This window comes from Acipenser ruthenus, chromosome 2 (assembly GCF_902713425.1).
Source record: "Acipenser ruthenus chromosome 2, fAciRut3.2 maternal haplotype, whole genome shotgun sequence".
In the NCBI taxonomy this organism is placed as follows: Eukaryota; Metazoa; Chordata; class Actinopteri; order Acipenseriformes; family Acipenseridae; genus Acipenser; species Acipenser ruthenus.
The window spans coordinates 34,124,741-34,144,401 of NC_081190.1; the positions used below are offsets into that span (position 1 = coordinate 34,124,741).

Below are 19,661 nucleotides of genomic sequence, written 5' to 3' on the forward strand. Positions count from 1 at the left end.
TTTTAGTCGAATGCCTGCTGAATAATGCTACGTTAACATATTTAATTGCACTGAGTCGAAATTCCGCCTTTAGTATCGCATCTCCAACTCCCAGCATAGCAATAACATGACCTGAACACTGACCTATTGCCAGAGCGCTCTCTCTGCGTCCCGCCTCCAGATAGACAATCTGTCAGCTGTGATTTACGAATTTGTGTTTGATTGTATTGATTGTATTGTATTGATCCGCCAATACTACCTTGCTACGTTTCTTTTCTAATCCCAGTGGAGTAGACAGCACCTATATATTTTCTTTACGTTGTAGTCATTTAAAGTGGGCTCAGAAAAAACACAGGTGGCCGTTATCTGCAGTATTGAGTGACCGAAATGTCACAAAAGAAACTCGGCACTCCCTTGATCTCAAACCAGAGCAATGGGATCTTTTAAACAAGCTGCTAAAAGTGTTGTCCCCAATGGAGAATGCTACACATTCTCAGCAGTGAATGCAGTCTTACGCTGTCATCACAAACTTGCTTGACAATTAAACCAGCAATAAGTGATTCAACTGCTGTTAGACAAACAACAACTTTGATCAAAATTGATCTGGAGAATCGTTTCTTAAACAATTTAAATTCAAAATCTGTACAAGTGATAAAAACTGCTCTTGATCCCTGATTTAATATGCTTAATTTTCTTTCTGATGTGCAAAATCAAGAAGTCAAGAGAGAATTGGAGTCCAGAACTGCCAAATACTGCTCTAGCTGGAGTCTCAGGTGCTGTTTTGGATTTGGGAAGCGAGACAGAATCGGGATCGGTTTCTGTCTGCGATACCGATGCACTGACCTCATTCCAAAATACCCGTGGCCCAAAGAAAACAAAACATTACAGCTGTTTGTGGACGAAGATGAGGAACTACCGAGTTGCAAGAACCCAAACTATCTGTCACAGAAGACCCGCTCTTATGGTGGAAGCAACATGCCTCGCGTTTTCCATCACTGTCCCAACTTGCAAGGGATATGTTTGCAAGGGATATGTTTTGCAAAAAAGTCCTACATAACGTATTCATACTCCTTGAAAATTTTTCTACTTTAAATAAAGTGTTACATTTAATGGTGTTTATTCCCTTTTGAAAACTAACGAATATCTGAGTCTTGGACAGACATTAAAAACACCATGTTCGTGAGATTCTGAGACTCTCTAAAGCAGCACAACGCCTTTTTGATCCAGGTGGCCTTAGAGATCACTATGCCTATGCGTGCATAATCTGGTTTGTTTTACTTTTTGCTGTCTAAACTTTAAGAGGCTCAAGAGCTGTTGTGTTGATTTTATTTTTTTTATAATATATTTATTAATCTCACATCAACATTTTTCATTTGCCATTTTTTAAATTGTCACACAACTAATGGCGAGGTGGTGAAGTGCAAGGTATTTTTGTCATTTCTAGCGAATACGAACATTTGATTTCTGTATCTGAATACATGTAAAAAAAAAAAAAAAGAAATTTGTTTGATTATTCAGATATTTGTCCCAGCACTAATATAATATAAATGTATTATTTCAAAGGTTGAGCATGTGTTGCCACTGTTGAAAAGAGGAGTAGGGATTCATCACGGCGGTTTGCTTCCTATCCTGAAGGAAACTATTGAGATTCTGTTCTCTGAAGGCTTGCTGAAGGTTAGTTGTAAAGTCTGTTATTTGCAATTACACAGTACACACGAGAAAAGAGTTCCTGCTATCTATTGCAACATATACCGCAGTGCCCTTGCAGTATGTAGCACACATTAGTGTAAATGGGTTGCCCCTTGTAATTTGTGTTGCAAATGAAATATTACATTTGCAAGTAAGTTTGTCATAAAGGGCAAGACTACTTACTTGACAGACTTTGATAGAGGACGAATAGGAAACTGCTTGGTTGGCAGTGAAGATTATATGTCCAACTCTTGCATACTGTAAGTACATAATAGTTTGTTTATTTGTCTATATATTTAAACTGAGCCATGCTAACATCTAAATAATGGATCCTGATTTCTTTGGTTGATTCAGGCCTTGTTTGCAACAGAGACATTTGCCATGGGAATCAACATGCCAGCCAGGACAGTTTTATTCACAAGTGCCCGCAAGTTTGATGGAAAAGATTTTCGTTGGGTAAGTGAGGAGCCTTTTGGTAAATTGTTTCTGTTTCAAGCTCTATTAACAGCCACCAACTGCACCCCAGAATAGCTGTTTTATTACTTTGTGGGAGGGGTGGATTTTGTGTTCTTAATTATACTTTTTGTTTTTTGATTTAATGATCTAGATTACTTCAGGTGAATATATTCAGATGTCTGGGCGAGCTGGCAGGCGTGGCATGGATGAAAGAGGAATAGTTATTTTCATGGTTGATGAAAAGATGAGCCCAGCAATTGGAAAGCAACTTCTTAAGGTAAATAAGAAATGGTGAGCTCACATATTAGAAACCACATAGTGGTGATGTAATAATAATATTCAGCCGTTTTGATTAAATATTGAAAGTACTGGCGGTCCTGAAGGAAGCTGTTTTGTATTGATTGTCAGCCAATTAAGACATAAACTGAAGACATTAACTACTGGTTTAAGAGAAATGCATTAAAAGCAGTTTCAGTAGCATAAGGGATTCAGCCTCTCCACACTGATTTTAAGATTGTAGCTGACCATCATTGATGCAGCAATTAAAAATAAATAAATAAATAATAATAATTATTTACTCCTTATTAAGGAGTCATAGAAGTAGCACAGAATCCTGGCCCCTTTGGCTATCTAATCTACTGCACTACAGACCTTTTAAAGCACAGAAGTTGAGGGTATTGGGGTGCAGAGATAGTTTAGTTATTGTCTGAGCAGGGATTTGAGCCCAGGATCTTCTGCTTAAGACCCTTACTCTGATTATTAAACCAAAACTGCCTCCAAATCCCTTGCTTGTGAAGCAAAAACTATGCGAATTAAGTTATGCTACATGCATCATGTTACAGTGCAAACCTACACACAGCTGTTTATGGAATTATGTGCATGTAATACATACATGTTTGTTTTCTTGCAAGAGAAAAAGTAGTTGGTGTTGCCTGAGCTTTTGTTTGTGACTCATTTCATAATGAAGTGTGTGCGTGAGATCTGCAGACTTTGTGGTGCCTCTGGTGAACTTAGCGGAAGGCACCCTTGGAAGGGGAGCTGGCAGTGGACTCCTGTAAGCTCTGGTATCAAGATACAAACATTGAGCACAAGCTGGAACCAGTCCAGATTAATGAAGGAAAAAAGAAACAAGATCTCTCATCGTAGTATAACTTTTTTTTTTTTTAAACTTTGCTGTGTACACTGTTGCTCCTCTCTATAAAGGAGTTGCATTACTAACTAAATTTATAATGTAACTCCTTAACATTCTTAATTAAATGATCACGTCCCCATTAGAACCTAATAGTAGCAACTACAAGTAGCACCACAAGTAGTGTCCCGCCCTCAGAATGTCATTGAAATTCATCATATTTAGCACATTTAACATTTTATATAAGCAGCTTAAATTAAAGATGCCACTTTGCTACTTATCAATTCCAAAAGGAAAAAAAAAATAGGTTTTATAATTATTCATCTGTCTTCTTAGCTTGCCACATTTGTTTCTTCTGTATGTGGTGCATATAGTATTTGAGCTGTTTATAAATCTCCAGGTGTTAAAGCAATGTTTCCTGCTCCAGGCACTTAAAACATCCGCTCATTCAATGTTTTCAAGTTTGCCGAATCTCCCATAGCCGTTTTGAAATGATTCAACACTTGATCAGTATTTAGGAATGTGTTTGTGTGCTCGAGGAAGGACTTTATGCTTCATTTGAATTCCTTGCAAGGACAGAAGTCAAAGTTCATCCCCTTGGAGATCTACAAGGGTGGTGGGACAATGTTGAAAAAAAATGTGGTTTGGCAGTATGAGTGAAAGTCCCATGGCGGTTATATATCCTGTACTTATTTCATTATTATAATAGCACTCTTTCTATATAGCAAAACATTTCTGCTTTTTAAATTGTTCCATATAGTCTTCAAAATTGTATTTAATTTTTGTAAATCAGCCTCTATATATATATATATATATATATATATATATATATATATATATATATATATATATATATATAGGCTTTGTAGTCAAATGGTTAAAGCCAAAATATTAGAACATTCCAAGTTTGGATGGGCTTTTCTTTCCTAGCTATAAAATTGTGTAGGAGGGTTCCACAAAAAGGGTATTTTTTATTTATTTCATGGAAAATGTTGGTGTTGGTATAAATGCAGTGTGGTGCCAATGTTTTACAGACAGAGGTTTCCACATGTGGTGCATACATAATCGCTGCTACTAGCTGCTCTACTGTAAACCTTGGGTGGTTTTAAAAATGTGAAGTTTAAAGTTAAATCTATATAATGTTTAATTGCAGACACACCTCTCTTACCACAAATATGTTTTTCTATGGCTGCTTAAAGATACCAAAAATACAACCTGTAATACTTCCAATACAACTGTCATGTTATATAAAGTGTGCATGTTTTCAGATGATTGCAATGTGTTTGTTTTCTAGGGTTCTGCTGATCCTCTCAACAGTGCTTTCCATTTGACCTATAACATGGTGTTAAACTTGCTGCGTGTTGAAGAGATTAACCCTGAATACATGTTGGAAAAGTCTTTCTATCAGTTTCAGCATTACAGAGCCGTCCCAGGAGTAGTGGAGAGTAAGTATCAGCCTTAAGTAACAGCCGAATGGCTGAATGCACAGTTTTCATTATATTGTAATTTAAAGGTCATTAGGGGTTGCAAAAAAACAAAAAACAAAAAAAAAAACACAACTATGGATGGGCTGTGTAAGTGGCATAGCTCCTGTCCTCCACTCCATGAAAGGAGCAAGGTTTTGCTGAAAACTGCAGAAAGATATGAGGTTTGTTAGTATTTTACTTTTTAAAATACAATAACGTTTTGTAAATTGAAAGTACTGCATCTACAGTGGCGCTCAGAAGTACTCACCCCCCTTTTCCACATTTTATTGTGTTACAACATGGTATCAAAATGGATTTAATTAGGAGTTTCTGCCACCGATCAACACAAAAAAAGTCCATAATGTCAACGTGAAAAATAAAATCTACAAATTGTTCTAAATTATTTACAAATATAAAACAGAAAATAATTGATTGCATAAGTATTCACCCCCTTTGCTATGACACACCTAAATAAGCTCTGGTGCAACCAATTGTCTTTAGAAGTCACATAACTAGTTGAATGGAGTCCATCTGTGTGCAATCAACCCTTTGCGGTCCATTGTCGGACCTGGTCGGACATTGCAATAATTCCCATCCGGTCCATTGTCGGACCCTGTCCGACATCATCAAAAAATGCAAAAAATGGGTTTCTAGTCGGTTTTTCTCCGGAAAAAGCCGAGAAAACCATTCAATGGCCGAGTGGGAGCGACAGGAGCCGAGACAAGCCGAACAAAAATAAAAAAAATAAAAAGCGTATTTCATGAATAGTCATACTTGCCATTGGCATCCCATATGGGCGGTCATAAGGAAACAAGCTGGATGTTACTGTATCAGCGCACAGAGACTATCACGGACATTTGCAGAGCTTTTTTGAGATGTTATAGTAATAAATTAATGACTTGGTTTGCATTATTGAGGAGTTTGGTGAAGAAACGAGTGATCAGGAGATCGGTATGTACGACTATTATTATTATTATTATTTTTATTATTATTTATTTCTTAGCATATGTGAAGGCGATAGCGAATGAAAGGGTGGGGCGGGGCTGGAGATGCCTAGTGAGTGCTTTGTTGATATTCAGGGCCTTTTAAACCCGTTTGACTGTGAAAAAAAAAATGCTTTTAAACAGCACGTCTAAAATTAACTGCGCGTGTGAAAATAAATTGGACCTGACGCACACTTAATAAATGGACTGCAAAGGGTTAAGGTGTTTCACATGATTTCAGGTTAAATACACCTGTCTCTGGGAGGTCCCACAGTTGGTTAGTACATTTCCTAACAAAAACTACATCATGAAGACGAAGGAACATTCAAAGCAAATCCGGAATAAGGTTCTTCAAAAGCACCAATCGGGTAGGATATAAGAACATTTCCAAGGCATTGAATATCCCCCGGAGCACAGTAAAGTCTATTATTAAGAAATGGAGAGAATATAGAACAACTGTGAATCTGTCTAGAACAGGCCACCCTCAAAAACTGAGTATCCGGGCAAGAAGGGCACTAGTCAGGGAGGCCACCAAAGGCCTATGGCAACTCTAAAGGAGTTGGTCTTCCACGGCTGAGCTGGGAGACACTGTGCATACAGCAACAATAGCCTGGGTGCTTCACAAAACTGGCCTTTATGGGAGAGTGGAAAGAAGAAAGCCATTGTTGAAAAAAACTCAGATCTCGGCTAGAGTTTGCCAGAAGGCATGTGGGAGACTCTGAGACCAAATGGAAGAGGATTCTATGGTCTGATGAGACCAAAATAGAGCTTTTGGCCTCAACGCTAAGCGCTATGTTTGGCGCAAGCCTAACACCGCACATCATCCTGAGAACACCATTCCTACCGTGAAGCATGGTGGTGGCAGCATCATGCTATGGGGATGCTTCTCTGCATCATGGCCTGGGAAGCTTGTGAAGATAGAGGGCAAAATGGATGCAGCAAAGTACAGAGAAATCCTAGAGGAAAACCTGCTGAAGTCTGCAAGAGACCTGGGACTTGGGAGAAGATTCATCTTCCAGCAGGACAATGACCTCAAACATACAGCCAAAGCCACACTGGAGTGGCTTAAAAACAAAAAGGTCAATGTCCTGGAGTGGCTCAGTCAAAGCCCGGACCTCAATCCAATTGAGAATATGTGGAAAGAGTTGAAAATTGCTGTTCACCAAAGGTCCCCATCCAACTTGACGAAGCTTGAGCAATTTTGCAAAGAAGAATTGGCAAAAATTGCAGTGTCCAGATGTGCAAAGCTGGTAGAGACTTATCCAAATAGACTCATGACTGTAATTGCTGCCAAAGGTGCCTCTACCAAATATTGACTCAAGGGGGTGAATACTTATGCAATCAATTATTTTCTGTTTTGTATTTGTAATTAATTTAGAACAATTTGTAGATTTTATTTTTCACTTTGACATTATGGACTTTTTTTGTGTTGATCAGTGGCAAAAACTCCTAATTTTAAATCCATTTTGATTCCATGTTGTAACACAATAAAATGTGGAAAAGTCCAAGGAGGGTGAATACTTTTGAGAGCTTTTAGTGAGTGCTTGCTTTTAGCGTCTTCTTGGAAATGAACAGAAAACTGAAATGGAAACTGTGAAAGCATAAAAGGAAACATTTGGAGGAAAAAAGGTATCCGGGTGTCTGATGTAATTATGAAAAGATAAATGTTGATTTTATTTAAAAGCAGGCTCATTTGGACTGCTAACAAAGTAGTCAATACCAAGGGAATAGCTGAGTGGTGTTACCATACTATTTGAAATGGTAAGGTTAATGCTGAGTCTTTTTAAATGTTAAGAGTTGTCAGTAAATTATGAATAATGTTACAATGAATTTGTATTGCTGAATCGTATTTGCATCTCAGCCTCTGGGCTGTTGGGGAATGTAGAGGAAAATATTAACGGTGCTTTGGACAGATTGGTTTATGACACTAGAGAGTAGGGAATGGTTATGGAAATAGAGAAGGGCAATTTGCTTATTGACTTATTTAAACTTTTTGCTTCCAAACCAAATTTGATTGCACACAAAAAAAATCACTGAAATACTAACCGTAGACTTAACTTTCTTTGTTTTAATGCGATGGGTGGGCCTGTTTCTGTGAGGAAAGTTATTTAAAAAATTGTAGTTTTAAGGAACGGTTCTAGTTTTACTTTTCATTAACATGAATTTGCCGAGAGGGGGGGTAATTGATAATTACAGCAGACAATGATTTATGTGAATAAGTAATCTGTGAAGTTATAATACATCCATGAGGTAGCCCCACATTCGGAGCTATGAATCTACCAGTGTGTTGTATTTGTTTTAAAACTTTAAAATTTTTAGTTATTTTTCTTGTTAAAAAATGAATTGACTTGTGTATTTCTTTAAATAGCCATTTAAAAATGGATTACAAAAAAATGATATTGTACCGCGGTACGACGATAACCACGGTATATTTTTTGACGGTTACCATACCGTAAAAATATGATACCATGACATCCCTACGATAGACAGGGGCATGAGATCATTAGCTATGAAGCTAATGATGCTGTCAGTCAGCTTAATTTGGCGAGAATCTGTGGCCATCCACTTGGGTTGAGGGTCAGGCATGAAGCTATCCACTGTGGTCTAGTCAGATTGGATAGGCATGATGGTGGCCTCAAGCTCCTTCAGGACCTCTGGTTGCTTTCTCTGAAAATGCAAAATAGAAAACTTTTTATTATAAGCTGAACATTCTTTATTCATTTTATTCATTTAATTTTATCTGTCTCAAAACCTGACTGATATTAATTGACACCGTATACTTACTTGAAGGTGCCTTCTGAAGTTGGAGGTTGCCTTGGTCAAACCAGAGACAGATGTACTGCGATGCTTACATGTAGCACAATGGTTCCCCACTGTACCGCTTGCACTTGGCTCATCAAAGTGATCGAAGACTGAAATCTTCCTAGACATTGAGCCACTTTGTCTAGACTACTATTATACTAGTGAAATTTACTGATAATATGGTTTAACTCGGAAGTACTTGCAAGCAGTTGTCACATTGGCAGGTAATAAAGATATAGGCCAAAATGCCATGAGCAAGGTTTATATAGTGGCTATAAGTGATCCATCCACCTGAAGCTCATCTTCTTAGTGGCAACTCAAGCTGAAATCTGCTTATCAGTCATGACACCTGTTGTTTCTGGGGATTGTGTTAAGTATACATTCAGATGTGTTAACTTGACACTATTAAGCCAGACGTCACCAGGTATACCATGACATTTAAACCTTATCAAAATGCACAACACTTTGCAAATGTAACAGTCATGCATTACTTTATAATGAATATATAAACTGTAAATTAAATATACATTTATCCAATTCAGCACAATTAATATTGATATGAAAATGGGTGAAACTGATGTGTTTTCAAGTAATTCAGTGAAACTTATTTGTACAAAAATGGGTGGAATTGAAATGGCATTGATAAATTCCATTCCTTTCAAAATGTCAATTCCAATTCCGTAACTGATATTTTTTTCAATTCCAGAATTGACCAATCAATATCAATTCCAATTAAAAATGTCAGTAATCTATTTTTGTTTTAGCTTCTCCAGGTCAGCAGCAGTAGTGCGTGGATCGTGAAGTTTGTCTTGCCTCTTTTTCTGTATCTTATCAACAAAAATACACTTTAAATGCTTAGTCACTAACAAGGCTAAGATTCAGGTTATGTCAGCTCTGTTTATGGAGCGATTGAGACCAGCACAGAGGCTTCATTCATTTTAATTAATTACAATAAGTAGAAATGTTGAAAACCTCCAGTTTAATATTTACAACAAATAGAATCTTGTTCGAGATACTATTTTTTTTTCTCCAATGCGGAATGATAAATACCCTTTTTTTTTTTATTGTATCCGTTTTATAAGCGGGATTACACTCCAGGGCTTGTGGATTGTGTTGCATTAACATACTGCTTTGTTGGTTAAACCCAACTACAGCTGTATGTTAATGCAACGCACACCGTCGTGTGTTATATCTTACTTTACAAGCTGCTGTGTTTCAGTGTACGAGAGCAATACACAAACTCCCTAGTCAATAATACATCGTAGACAATCCAAAACTTCATATGATGGAGAGTTTATAGACTTTTTTTTTTTTTTTTAACTTGGAGATAGTCTCCATGTATGCATGTTCTTCCTGCTTCTGTAGCTGAAGTTTTAGGGTCTCAAATTTTAGGTTTGCAATGGGATGTATAAACTATGCTGCTGCTTCCTTTCCGTAATTGTGTCCTTTCTGCAGACCACTGCTATAGATCATATCTATCATTTTTTGCACCAAAATTTGTTAAATATTTGTTTCACTATCATTCAACTTTCAGCTTAATTCCCTCATCTCTGTCCAACTGCCTGTTCTGTGCTATAGTATGTAAGAGTTTGCTTTTACAGTATCTAATCCATACACATTCAGACAGATGGTATACATCAACTGGTTTTCATGTTTTGATTACATTGTAATGCATTGTAGATTAATTAGTTGGCTCCAAACACTGTACCAGTGGTTTCCCTTCACCAAAGTGTTAATGACATATTACAGAAACCAAGTCTCTGTCACTGATGAAATACGAGTGTGTGTATATTTGTTAAACAAAAAATAAAGAAAGCAATAGAAACTGGAGCAAACCATGGAAACTATAGTTCCTCTGAATGCAAGAGGATGTTTTAAGGTACCATGCTTAAGCTGTCATAGGTGCTGCCATTTTTTTATCCGAGATATGCCTACCGGTGTAACTGGTGTTGGAATCCTTTTTTTTTATTTTTATTAACTATATACATACCGAATTACCGCTGCCGTTGAATAAGTGCTGCACTTGGATACCATATTTGTAATACACGCCGCCCTCATAAGCAGCGCTCTCTATAATGAAACATACATTTTTTTCCAAAGCACAGTATGTCAAAACATTACAAATAGAAAGAAAATGTGTTAAATACACTTGAATAAAATGTATTTAATACAGTTACACTGGAGCATACCAATATTCTACTGTAAAGTTTATGGAACCCAAACAAAAAAAGAATACCGTAGGTACACAGCACTACGTACTGATACTAATGTAGGAGTAAATACAGCAGCACTAATATATATAACACACAAGCATAACAATAGTGTGTAACGTCTTCATGTAGGGTTTAAAAAACAAACAAACAAACAAAAAAAAAAAATTTGCTTCAGCTATTGCTTCAACATTCTCCTCTGCTGTTCTGGGATTTTTTTGTTAAATGCCCAGATGACCGAAACAAAAGTTGAATGCAAACTGTGCAAGTGATATATCATCGAGGCACAACCAATCTCTGGGGTCATTTGACAAGCGTAAGTTCATATTATTCCTTTGGTAATGTGTTACGAACCTTCGAAGGTCAAGATGTACCCTTTGTTGCAGCCCTAATTTAAACACTAAGCAGATTCATTTATTCAAATTCATTCAAAACCAAAATGGCATTTGCTCAGGTGCAAAGTTTGCACCATTTGAAATAACATTTAGCATACAAATACAAAATACAACCAAGCAAGCCATATTTTTCCCAAAAGGAATCAACCGCTAATGCTAAATAATGGTATCTTTCGACTCCCATTCCAGCCGACAGTTGCAAAATCTGCACATCATTATTTTGTCACCGTCAGCTGCAAACATCTCCTCATGCTAATTCTTTGTAGCGTCGTTTAATTGTTATGCATGGTTTAGGTATTTTAGAAACGTCTCTTCTCTTCTATCACAATTCTCACTCCAAATTATACATTTGCGCAAGTTCTAGACAGAGCTTCCCTTTCCCTTCAGACAGCATCTATGGTAATGGCTGAGCCTTGACAACTACGATTACAAGTATTTATTTAAAGTGTTTTTTATATAAACCTCCCAATTTGAAAATGTTATTCTATGTTTGCTTTATAAATTTTAGTTATTTCATTTTTATATGTTGCATTTAGTGTTATTTCGTATTTTGCGAAAAAAACAGGGCTCTAGTTATGACCTAATTGTAGAATGATTGATTCCCTTTAGTAGACACATTAATAAAGAGCCAGTAAGAACTATGACTCAAGTTAGATCTTTGATAGAACACCCTCCCACTATGGTATCACATCCTTGGTAAAAAGGATTAATGGGACCAATTAGATATTTTTCAGGTACTAACAACGATTTGCATAAGAGTTGGAAAGAAACTATGCTAATAGTATTGTCACTACAGTAAACAAATAAACAGTACAGCGTGTCAGTGGGGAGAGTCTGGTGTAATTGCTTAAATGTACTTGTGGCTTACACACACACACACACACACACACTCGTTCTGGGTGTGTGTGTTGGCGGCTATTGTTTCAACATTCTCCAATGTGCATAAATGTCAGGAAAGAGACAAAGATAAATAAGTTACAGACTTTCAGTGGAAAAAATGAAAAGGTACACACAGAAGGACCATCTTGAGGTTGAGTGATTTGTAACGGATAGAAAACTTAAACCAGGGAAAAGCATTGTTGGCTTAGTTCATAATACACTCTCGCCTACGAGGTCACAAGTGAGAATCTGTACTAATAATTAACTGTAGGCAAAGTGACTCACCGTGATGTACTGTAGGAGGAATGTTTCTAGAGGGTTCACCTTCAGGAAAATTCATAAATACTCTTACTACCCTATTACTAATTCCTAGAGTTTACCAAAGAAACACAGTAATGACCTTGGTTCTGTACACTTTTTATTATTCCAGTGGGGGAAGGGAGCTTCAGCTAGGGAAATTTATGTTCTGACATAAATTGCATAACTTTCTTTTTTTTCTACAGGGGTGAAGAAACTAGAAGAGCAATACAATGAAATTGAAATCCCCAATGAAGAAAGCGTGGTCACCTACTACAAAATCCGACAGCAGCTGGCTAAACTCGGAAAGGAGATTGAGGAATACGTTCACAAACCAAAATACTGTTTGCCTTTCCTGCAGCCTGGAAGACTAGCCAAGGTACATTCTTAAGCTTTTCTTTTTTTTCATATTGGTTCATTTACACTGATCCTAAGCCCTGCCCCCACCCCACAATCCAATATGTTGCTTGATGAAGTACATTTTCTCCAGTTATCACATTCCAATACAGATCACATGTAAAATATTATGTGCATCAAAGATTAATGGTGAGCAAGATAAACAACTCAATTTGAATCCCCTCTGTAAAAGGTTGAATTTGCATGCTATGCTTCACAGCATATCCATATTAAGCCTGTGACACAGAAGGCGACTTTCAATCAGCTAGTCCTTTTTCACTAGACATTGAAAAAGACTTCTTGTCAATGTTTGTCATTGAATTTAACTTTCTTTTAGTATTTTGAAGTGCAGCCCTTTAGTGTTTCGGATGATTGTAAGAGACTCTGAGGAAGGCACTAGCCTAGGGGTGTACAACTCCAGTACTTAAGGCATGTTCCATGTCGGGTTTTAAAATTTGGTATGCATATAAACAACTGTTCTACTTGTTTATTTTTGGATTTTGCTTTGACCCCCAACTAGTACAAACAAATAAGGTAACAAAAATAAATAATATATTTTGTAATTACTCTAATCAATTTAATATGCATAATAGTTTTGAAAGCGTTACTTGCAATGTTACACAGTAATCCACAGCTCCACATGTGTTACTGCGTTTTTTTTTTTTGGGGGGGGGGGGGGGGGCAGGGTTACCCTTTCATAACATCGATGCATCTACTTTTTTGTAGAACGATATGTCGATAGTGAAACATTAGGCATCGCCCCAGCCATAAATTCAACCCCAATTATATTTCGGTCCCACTTGTGGTTTGTCAGCTTTTTAATTTATTTTGAATTTTATTATAATTCTGTCATCCTTTTTATTTTCTCAGGTAAAAAATGATGAAGATGACTTTGGTTGGGGAGTGGTTGTAAACTTCTCCAGGAAATCAAATGTGAAGGTAATTGTGCCTCAAATGCAACATTTTCAGTTTTCATTTGTTGATCTTAAATTCTGAGATGTCATTATTAATGCTCTGAGATATGCTTGTCGGCAGTATTGGTGAATTAATTATGAAAAATATATTGAATTAACTGCATAAGAACAGGTTTGAGAATTTATCATTAACTTTTATCCTACAGTTTTATGGTATGGGTTTCAATCGTTTTGCATTGGAGCTTTTGTGACTTAGTTAAACTTTTTTTTTTTTACCTGTTTTGTAATTTCACCACCAGTTTTAACCTCAGACTGTATCAGTGATGTGTGGTCTGATATGCAGACCACACACTGGCGTAGAGTCTTGTTTTTGCTAGATACTGTACCTGTATTCTAAGATTATTTCAGTCAAGTTCCATTACCTGTTGTGCCCACTAAATATGAACCTTGTTTTAACATCTGGCCATTTCTATTTTTTGCGGATCTTTTTCACATATCAATTTTGACTTTCTGATGTCGTTTCAAGCACTACATTTTCCCATATGGGATGTGGGTGCTTTATGATTCAACATATCAGTAATAAACTCATTTCATGGTTAGTTATCTGACCTTCTATATCTTTGGACATTTGCAGCCTCCTACGGCAAGGTTATCAATCTGATTTTTAATTGGTGATTAGTCAATGTATCTGATCAATTAAAATTGATAATGGAATTTAATAGGATTCAGACTGACAGGGGCCACTTTTTGTATTTTATTTTTTTGTTTTGAGTTTGAAATTATATATATTTTCTTTCTGCCTGAGCTCCATAATGGATGCAAATAAGATGATCTGCAAGTAGGCAGTTTTTTTTAGATTTGTCTATCTGTCTGTGGAAATGTTGGAAATTATGTACAACGGAATTGTTTGTATTTATGCCACAAGATGACGGAAGGATCGGTCCTTTTTAATGTCTTTTTTGCAGATTTAAATCCTAAGAACTTGAATGTGGTAATGAAATGGCAACATGCCAAAGCTGGTTTATGTGCATATTGGAGGCAGGGTGGAAACTAAGTGTCTTTCCCTCTGCAGCACAGGGCACTTACCACTGGGCTTCATAGGGAACACAAACATAAATACTGATAGTATGTTAAAGAATTCTTACACGTAGATGTGTAATTTTTTTTTTTTTTTTTTTTTGCAATATATGTTGGGTCTGCATTTGGTTATCCTCAGTGGGGTCTAAGTCAACAGCACTAGATTTTACTCTGAGTTGGCTTGATGTTGGTTTTCTGCGTGTAGGATTCATTACCTGACACTGGTGTATTGACTGCAACTGACACAAGGGTTTTGAAACATAAATCAAACCAGCTGCTAAATAAATACCTGTTGGATTTCAAGCCATGGATAGGTGCAAGTTCAACAGAAGACTCTTTCTCCTATTTTAAAGAATATTACATTTCTTGAACTTGATGCATGGTTCATTTTAGTCAAATACAATTATATAGTGCTGCCAGAACCAATCATCACCTCTCTCCTGTGACCTAGAACAGATATTAAAATAATATTGTTGTAAATTTGTTTTGTATTTTTAGTTTAGTTCACCTATATACATTTTTTTTCCCCCCACACAACTCTTTACTGCCCTTTTGCAAATATGTGTAAGTAGCAAGGGTTACTTTCCCAAAAATTCTCAGGGTATGCTCCCTCTAATTGACAAAGTTGGTGCGCCTCTAATATCAATCTACTGTTCGTGGGTTAGTTTTCAAATGTTTATTTGTTACAACTGTTTAGAAAGTCTGTCAGCTAGTTAACCGGGCATTACAATTATCACAATCTTTGAGCAGCAGGACAGACTTGTTGCAATATTAACCCTCATCAGGGCGCGTTGAAAACTGTACAGAACTGGCCACCTGGGGTCTGTTTGGACCCCAATTTATATATTGTATGCAAGATACTTTTTTGAATTGGGTGGGGGTGGGGGGGGTGGGGGGGATTGTTTTTGCTTGTTTTGTATTTATTTTGGGTTCAAATATATTTCTTTCTAATCCTATCTAATCATATTTTCATCACATGAGTTATACTACAAATATCGTAAAACTTTAAATAAATGCCCCAGCATTTATTCATAATATTTGCCAGTAGTCTAGGCGCCTATTAGAGACCGGCGACTATTTGAGACTCAGCGTTTATTATGTAAGATCACTAACATCTGCAAATACTTCAGATGCAATCATGAAAAAGCTGCCTGCACACAACCTTATAGGGACGACCGAAGTAAATTAAAACATTCCAGCAACGTCATTAAAAGGTGGTGTCAGTGGGAAATAAGTTTGTATTGTACACCTATAAACTAAAGTGTATATATGCAAAACGTTGGAAAATGAACAAGCAGGAGAACGAATCTGTATTGCAAAGCTCAATTGCATGTACCACTGTTAATAATAATAAAAACAGAAAATCCACTAGACAGCCTGTAAATATTGAAACGCAAGGTAGGCTTGCAGCACAATAACATTAAAAAAAAAAAAATGGTTTTAAAAGTATTAAAAGCAATAAGTATCATCTTTATTAACACTATTTATTTATTGTTCACCCTCAAAACGTGTACATTGGTAAGCATGGCCAATCGACGAAAAATTAACCAGCAACGAATCTCTCTTTGCAAAACAACTGCATGAAATACTGTGTTAATACAATGAAAATGCAACCCTGTAAATATCGAAAAATAAGTTCATACTGTTGGCCCACAACAAACCCGAATGCTTCAAACTTTAAGATTAACAATAAAATCAATACAAGTACCAGTTTTATCACAAAATCAAAGCAAAAGTGACTAATTTGTTTTTATATGCCAGCATCCTTCTATTTGCCCAGCGTCTGTAGGGCAAACTTCACTCCTGGCTGATGGATACTCCTTGGGTTTTGCAGACTAACACTAATTTGTGAATTCATTCCCCAGCTGCAGTAGAAAGTTATCTTCAACCCCTTGTTTTTCAGCCATGTTGGTCGCAAAGATAGCCACGCAACCAGGGCAGCCACTCCAGCTGAGTCGAGCTTTTTGTAAAACAGGACCATTGGCCATCTGTTAGTCTTTCGCCGACAACTGAAGGGTGTTACCAGACGATCAAGGTTGTCTACACCTCCCTTATTCTGATTGGCATCGTAATGCTACGTTGATAAAACCACAACAGCTTTGCCTTTTAAGAATGGTGAGGTTGCCAGCGAAACCGAACACTCTGCTCTTTTCTTCTTGTGTTACTAGGTTTCATTTCTTTTGGTAATTCTGGCTTGTACTGTAAGTGTTCCAACAATGGTGGTATTTCTTTCTAGTAACTGTTCTGCTAGAGGTATACTGTCACATACATACTACATTTCATCCGGTGTTTAGCCATGGCCAAACAGTGTTCATGACCACTGTTTTTCCAACTGCTGTTTGTCTCTTTTCTACTGGTTGTCTGCCTAGATACACTTCACCTTTCAAAGGTTAGGATGCCAGGGGCTCCCGAGTGGCGCATCCAGTAAAGGCACTCCATGTGGAGTGCAGGATGCGCTCTATAGTCTGGAAGTCGCAAGTTCAAGTCCAGGCTATTCCTTTGCCGACCGAGGACGGGAGCTTCCAGGAGGAGGCGCTCAATTGGCCAAGCACCACCCAGGGGGAGGGAGGGAGGGTTAGGTTGGCCAGGGTGTCCTCGGCTCACCACACACCAGCGACCCCTGTAGTCTGGCCAGGTGCCTGCGGGTTTGCCTGTAAGCTGCCCGAGAGCTGCTTTGTCCTCCGACGCTGTAGCTGTTGGGTGGCTGCACGGTGAGTCTGCAGTGTGAAAAAAAAGCGGTCGGCTGACGGCACATGCTTCGGAGGACAGCGTGTGTTCGTCTTCGCCCTCCCGAGTCAGTGCAGGGGTGGTAGCGGTGAGCTGAGCCTAAAAAAAATAATTGGCCATTTCCAAATTGGGAGAAAATAATAAAAATAATTGGCAATGACTAAAATTTAAAAAAAAAAACTTAGCAGGCTTACTGGGTATGTACTGAAAGGACACCTCCCTCGGAACGGGACAAGCTGCTCATCAGCTGTCATGTCAGAACCCAGGATAAAGAGCTTCTTGAGCCTGTCAACAAAAACTTCCCAGACATCATGGATTGCTGCTAGTTTATCAGTAGCTCTTCTCTCCTGTCTTGTCTGTTTTGTTGTCAAATCTTAGTAATCTCAAGATACTCTTGAATCGTCTTTTCTGGCATGGTGGCTAAGAAAATGGGTCATTCATTTTGCTGTGACCAAAGGGAAGACAGGGGTTCAGGTGACCTTTGTTAACTCCTGCAAGTGACAGAAGTCCAATGAATGCCTTCACTTCAGTAATGTTTGTCGCAGTCCACTGTTTCTGGTTTTCTGGGCGTGCATCATTCCTCTGTTTGGACATATGTCTAGCTTCTCTATTTGTCTTACAATTCTATCCAGTATTTCAGGGGTAATGAAGAGCTCATATGCAGCCTTGATGCGTGTCACTTTCCCATCTCTAGCAACACCTTCCTTGAGGAGGAGGTTCCTGACTCCAAAACTACAATAAAAACATAATTCACATTTTGAATAATTTTCATCACAACACATTTTCACTCTACTGCAATGTTATGCTGTTGTCCAGAAAATTATCAGTGCAGGCAAACATTTACATACCTTCCCATTGCGTCCAATCATTTCTGTGAGGCTGTTCCACATCTCCTGCAACTACAGCAACTCGACGACCACGTCTCCTAGCCCTCCCTCAGCTTCTTCCTCTGCCCTGCAGTGGTGCTTCATTTGGAGGTGGACCATGTTGCTCTGCTTGCATCACCCTTGTCGCTATGGTTACCACTGGTCTCTAGCTTATCAGGTTCAGTGTGTGTGTACCTGACTGGTGATCCTCGGCTTCAGATGTCTCATCTCTTGTAGGTTCAAACTCTTCATCAATGTCAAAGTCACCATCAGACTCGCTGTTACCATTTAGATAGAATCCTCTGCAAAGCTTCTGCTGTTGAATATGGCTACACACTGAGCAAGATATACATGACCTATAAGAGACTGACTACACACAAGTCATGCTTGTTTTTCTAGAAACCCAGCAGATTTTCAGGAAATCACCTTCGTGATTTCACTCTCAGTTTTTGGGAAGCTGCCTTTTTGTAGTTTCAGTTTTTGGGAAATATCGAAGAATAGTGAACTCTTTGTTAGCAAAATGCATGGCGGAGGAAGCAGAAAATCTAGGATCCAATAAAAATTAATTAATAAAATTTAAATTTTGATCCACAATCCAAACTTTCTATAAGAAAACTGCAGACATAGTTTCTGACAATCTTTAGAAGTAGATCATTAGAAATGAAAAAAAGTGTACTGCTGGGATCCAAAAGGACCCCAAGTGCCCTGATGAGGGTTAAATATGTTTGTTATAAGAGAATTGTACTGTGATTTGTGAAATGTGAATTTATTTATTTTATTTATTTATTTATTTATTTATTTATGGTTAAACATTGGTATTGTAATGGTTATGAGAACCTGTGATGACTAAAGTTGCTTAGACTGCAAGCAAAATGTGTGTTTTAATTGTTTGATTTCCTTGCAGTTGGCATTCACACATGTTCTGTATGTTGTAGGCTAGTACTGGAGACCTGGACCCCTTGTATGTGGTAGAAGTGCTAGTTCATTGCAGCAAGGAGAGTGTGAAGAATGCTGCCACAGACGCTGCCAAGCCAGTGAAGCCAGGCGAGAAAGGGGAGATGCAGGTTAGTGTCTAATAACTTCAAGGTCATGTCACGTTGTGTCCATTGGTAATAAAAATGTATACATTTTAAATATCCAATCCCCTATCTGAATATGAAACCAAGCACATGGGGTGAAGATTAAAGTACATATAACTAACAGAATAATGGCAGAAAAGAATACCTTTATGTTTTGTCATCATTTTGTAGGTCTCATGTTTTCCTAGTCACATTTTTTTTTAAATGTATTTATTTTTTTATATGTAAAAGCTAGTGCTGATAAAATGAATTGAAACATCTTTGCAAATACTGGGAGTTTTGAGTTCTTATACAGCAACTCAACCATGCTGTCTCGG

At 37.6% G+C, this 19,661-nt stretch overlaps 1 protein-coding gene across 1 annotated transcript in view; it reads left to right on the plus strand.

The window, feature by feature from the left end:
* Positions 1-19,661, plus strand: part of LOC117409410 (exosome RNA helicase MTR4) — a 58,694-nt gene that overhangs the window by 17,392 nt on the left and 21,641 nt on the right. Inside the window, exons 13-19 of the mRNA XM_058994672.1 lie at positions 1,543-1,653; positions 2,023-2,124; positions 2,276-2,401; positions 4,548-4,698; positions 12,492-12,664; positions 13,552-13,620; positions 19,201-19,329. Of these exons, the coding sequence (XP_058850655.1) occupies positions 1,543-1,653; positions 2,023-2,124; positions 2,276-2,401; positions 4,548-4,698; positions 12,492-12,664; positions 13,552-13,620; positions 19,201-19,329 (861 nt within the window). The remainder of the gene's footprint in view (positions 1-1,542; positions 1,654-2,022; positions 2,125-2,275; positions 2,402-4,547; positions 4,699-12,491; positions 12,665-13,551; positions 13,621-19,200; positions 19,330-19,661) is intronic.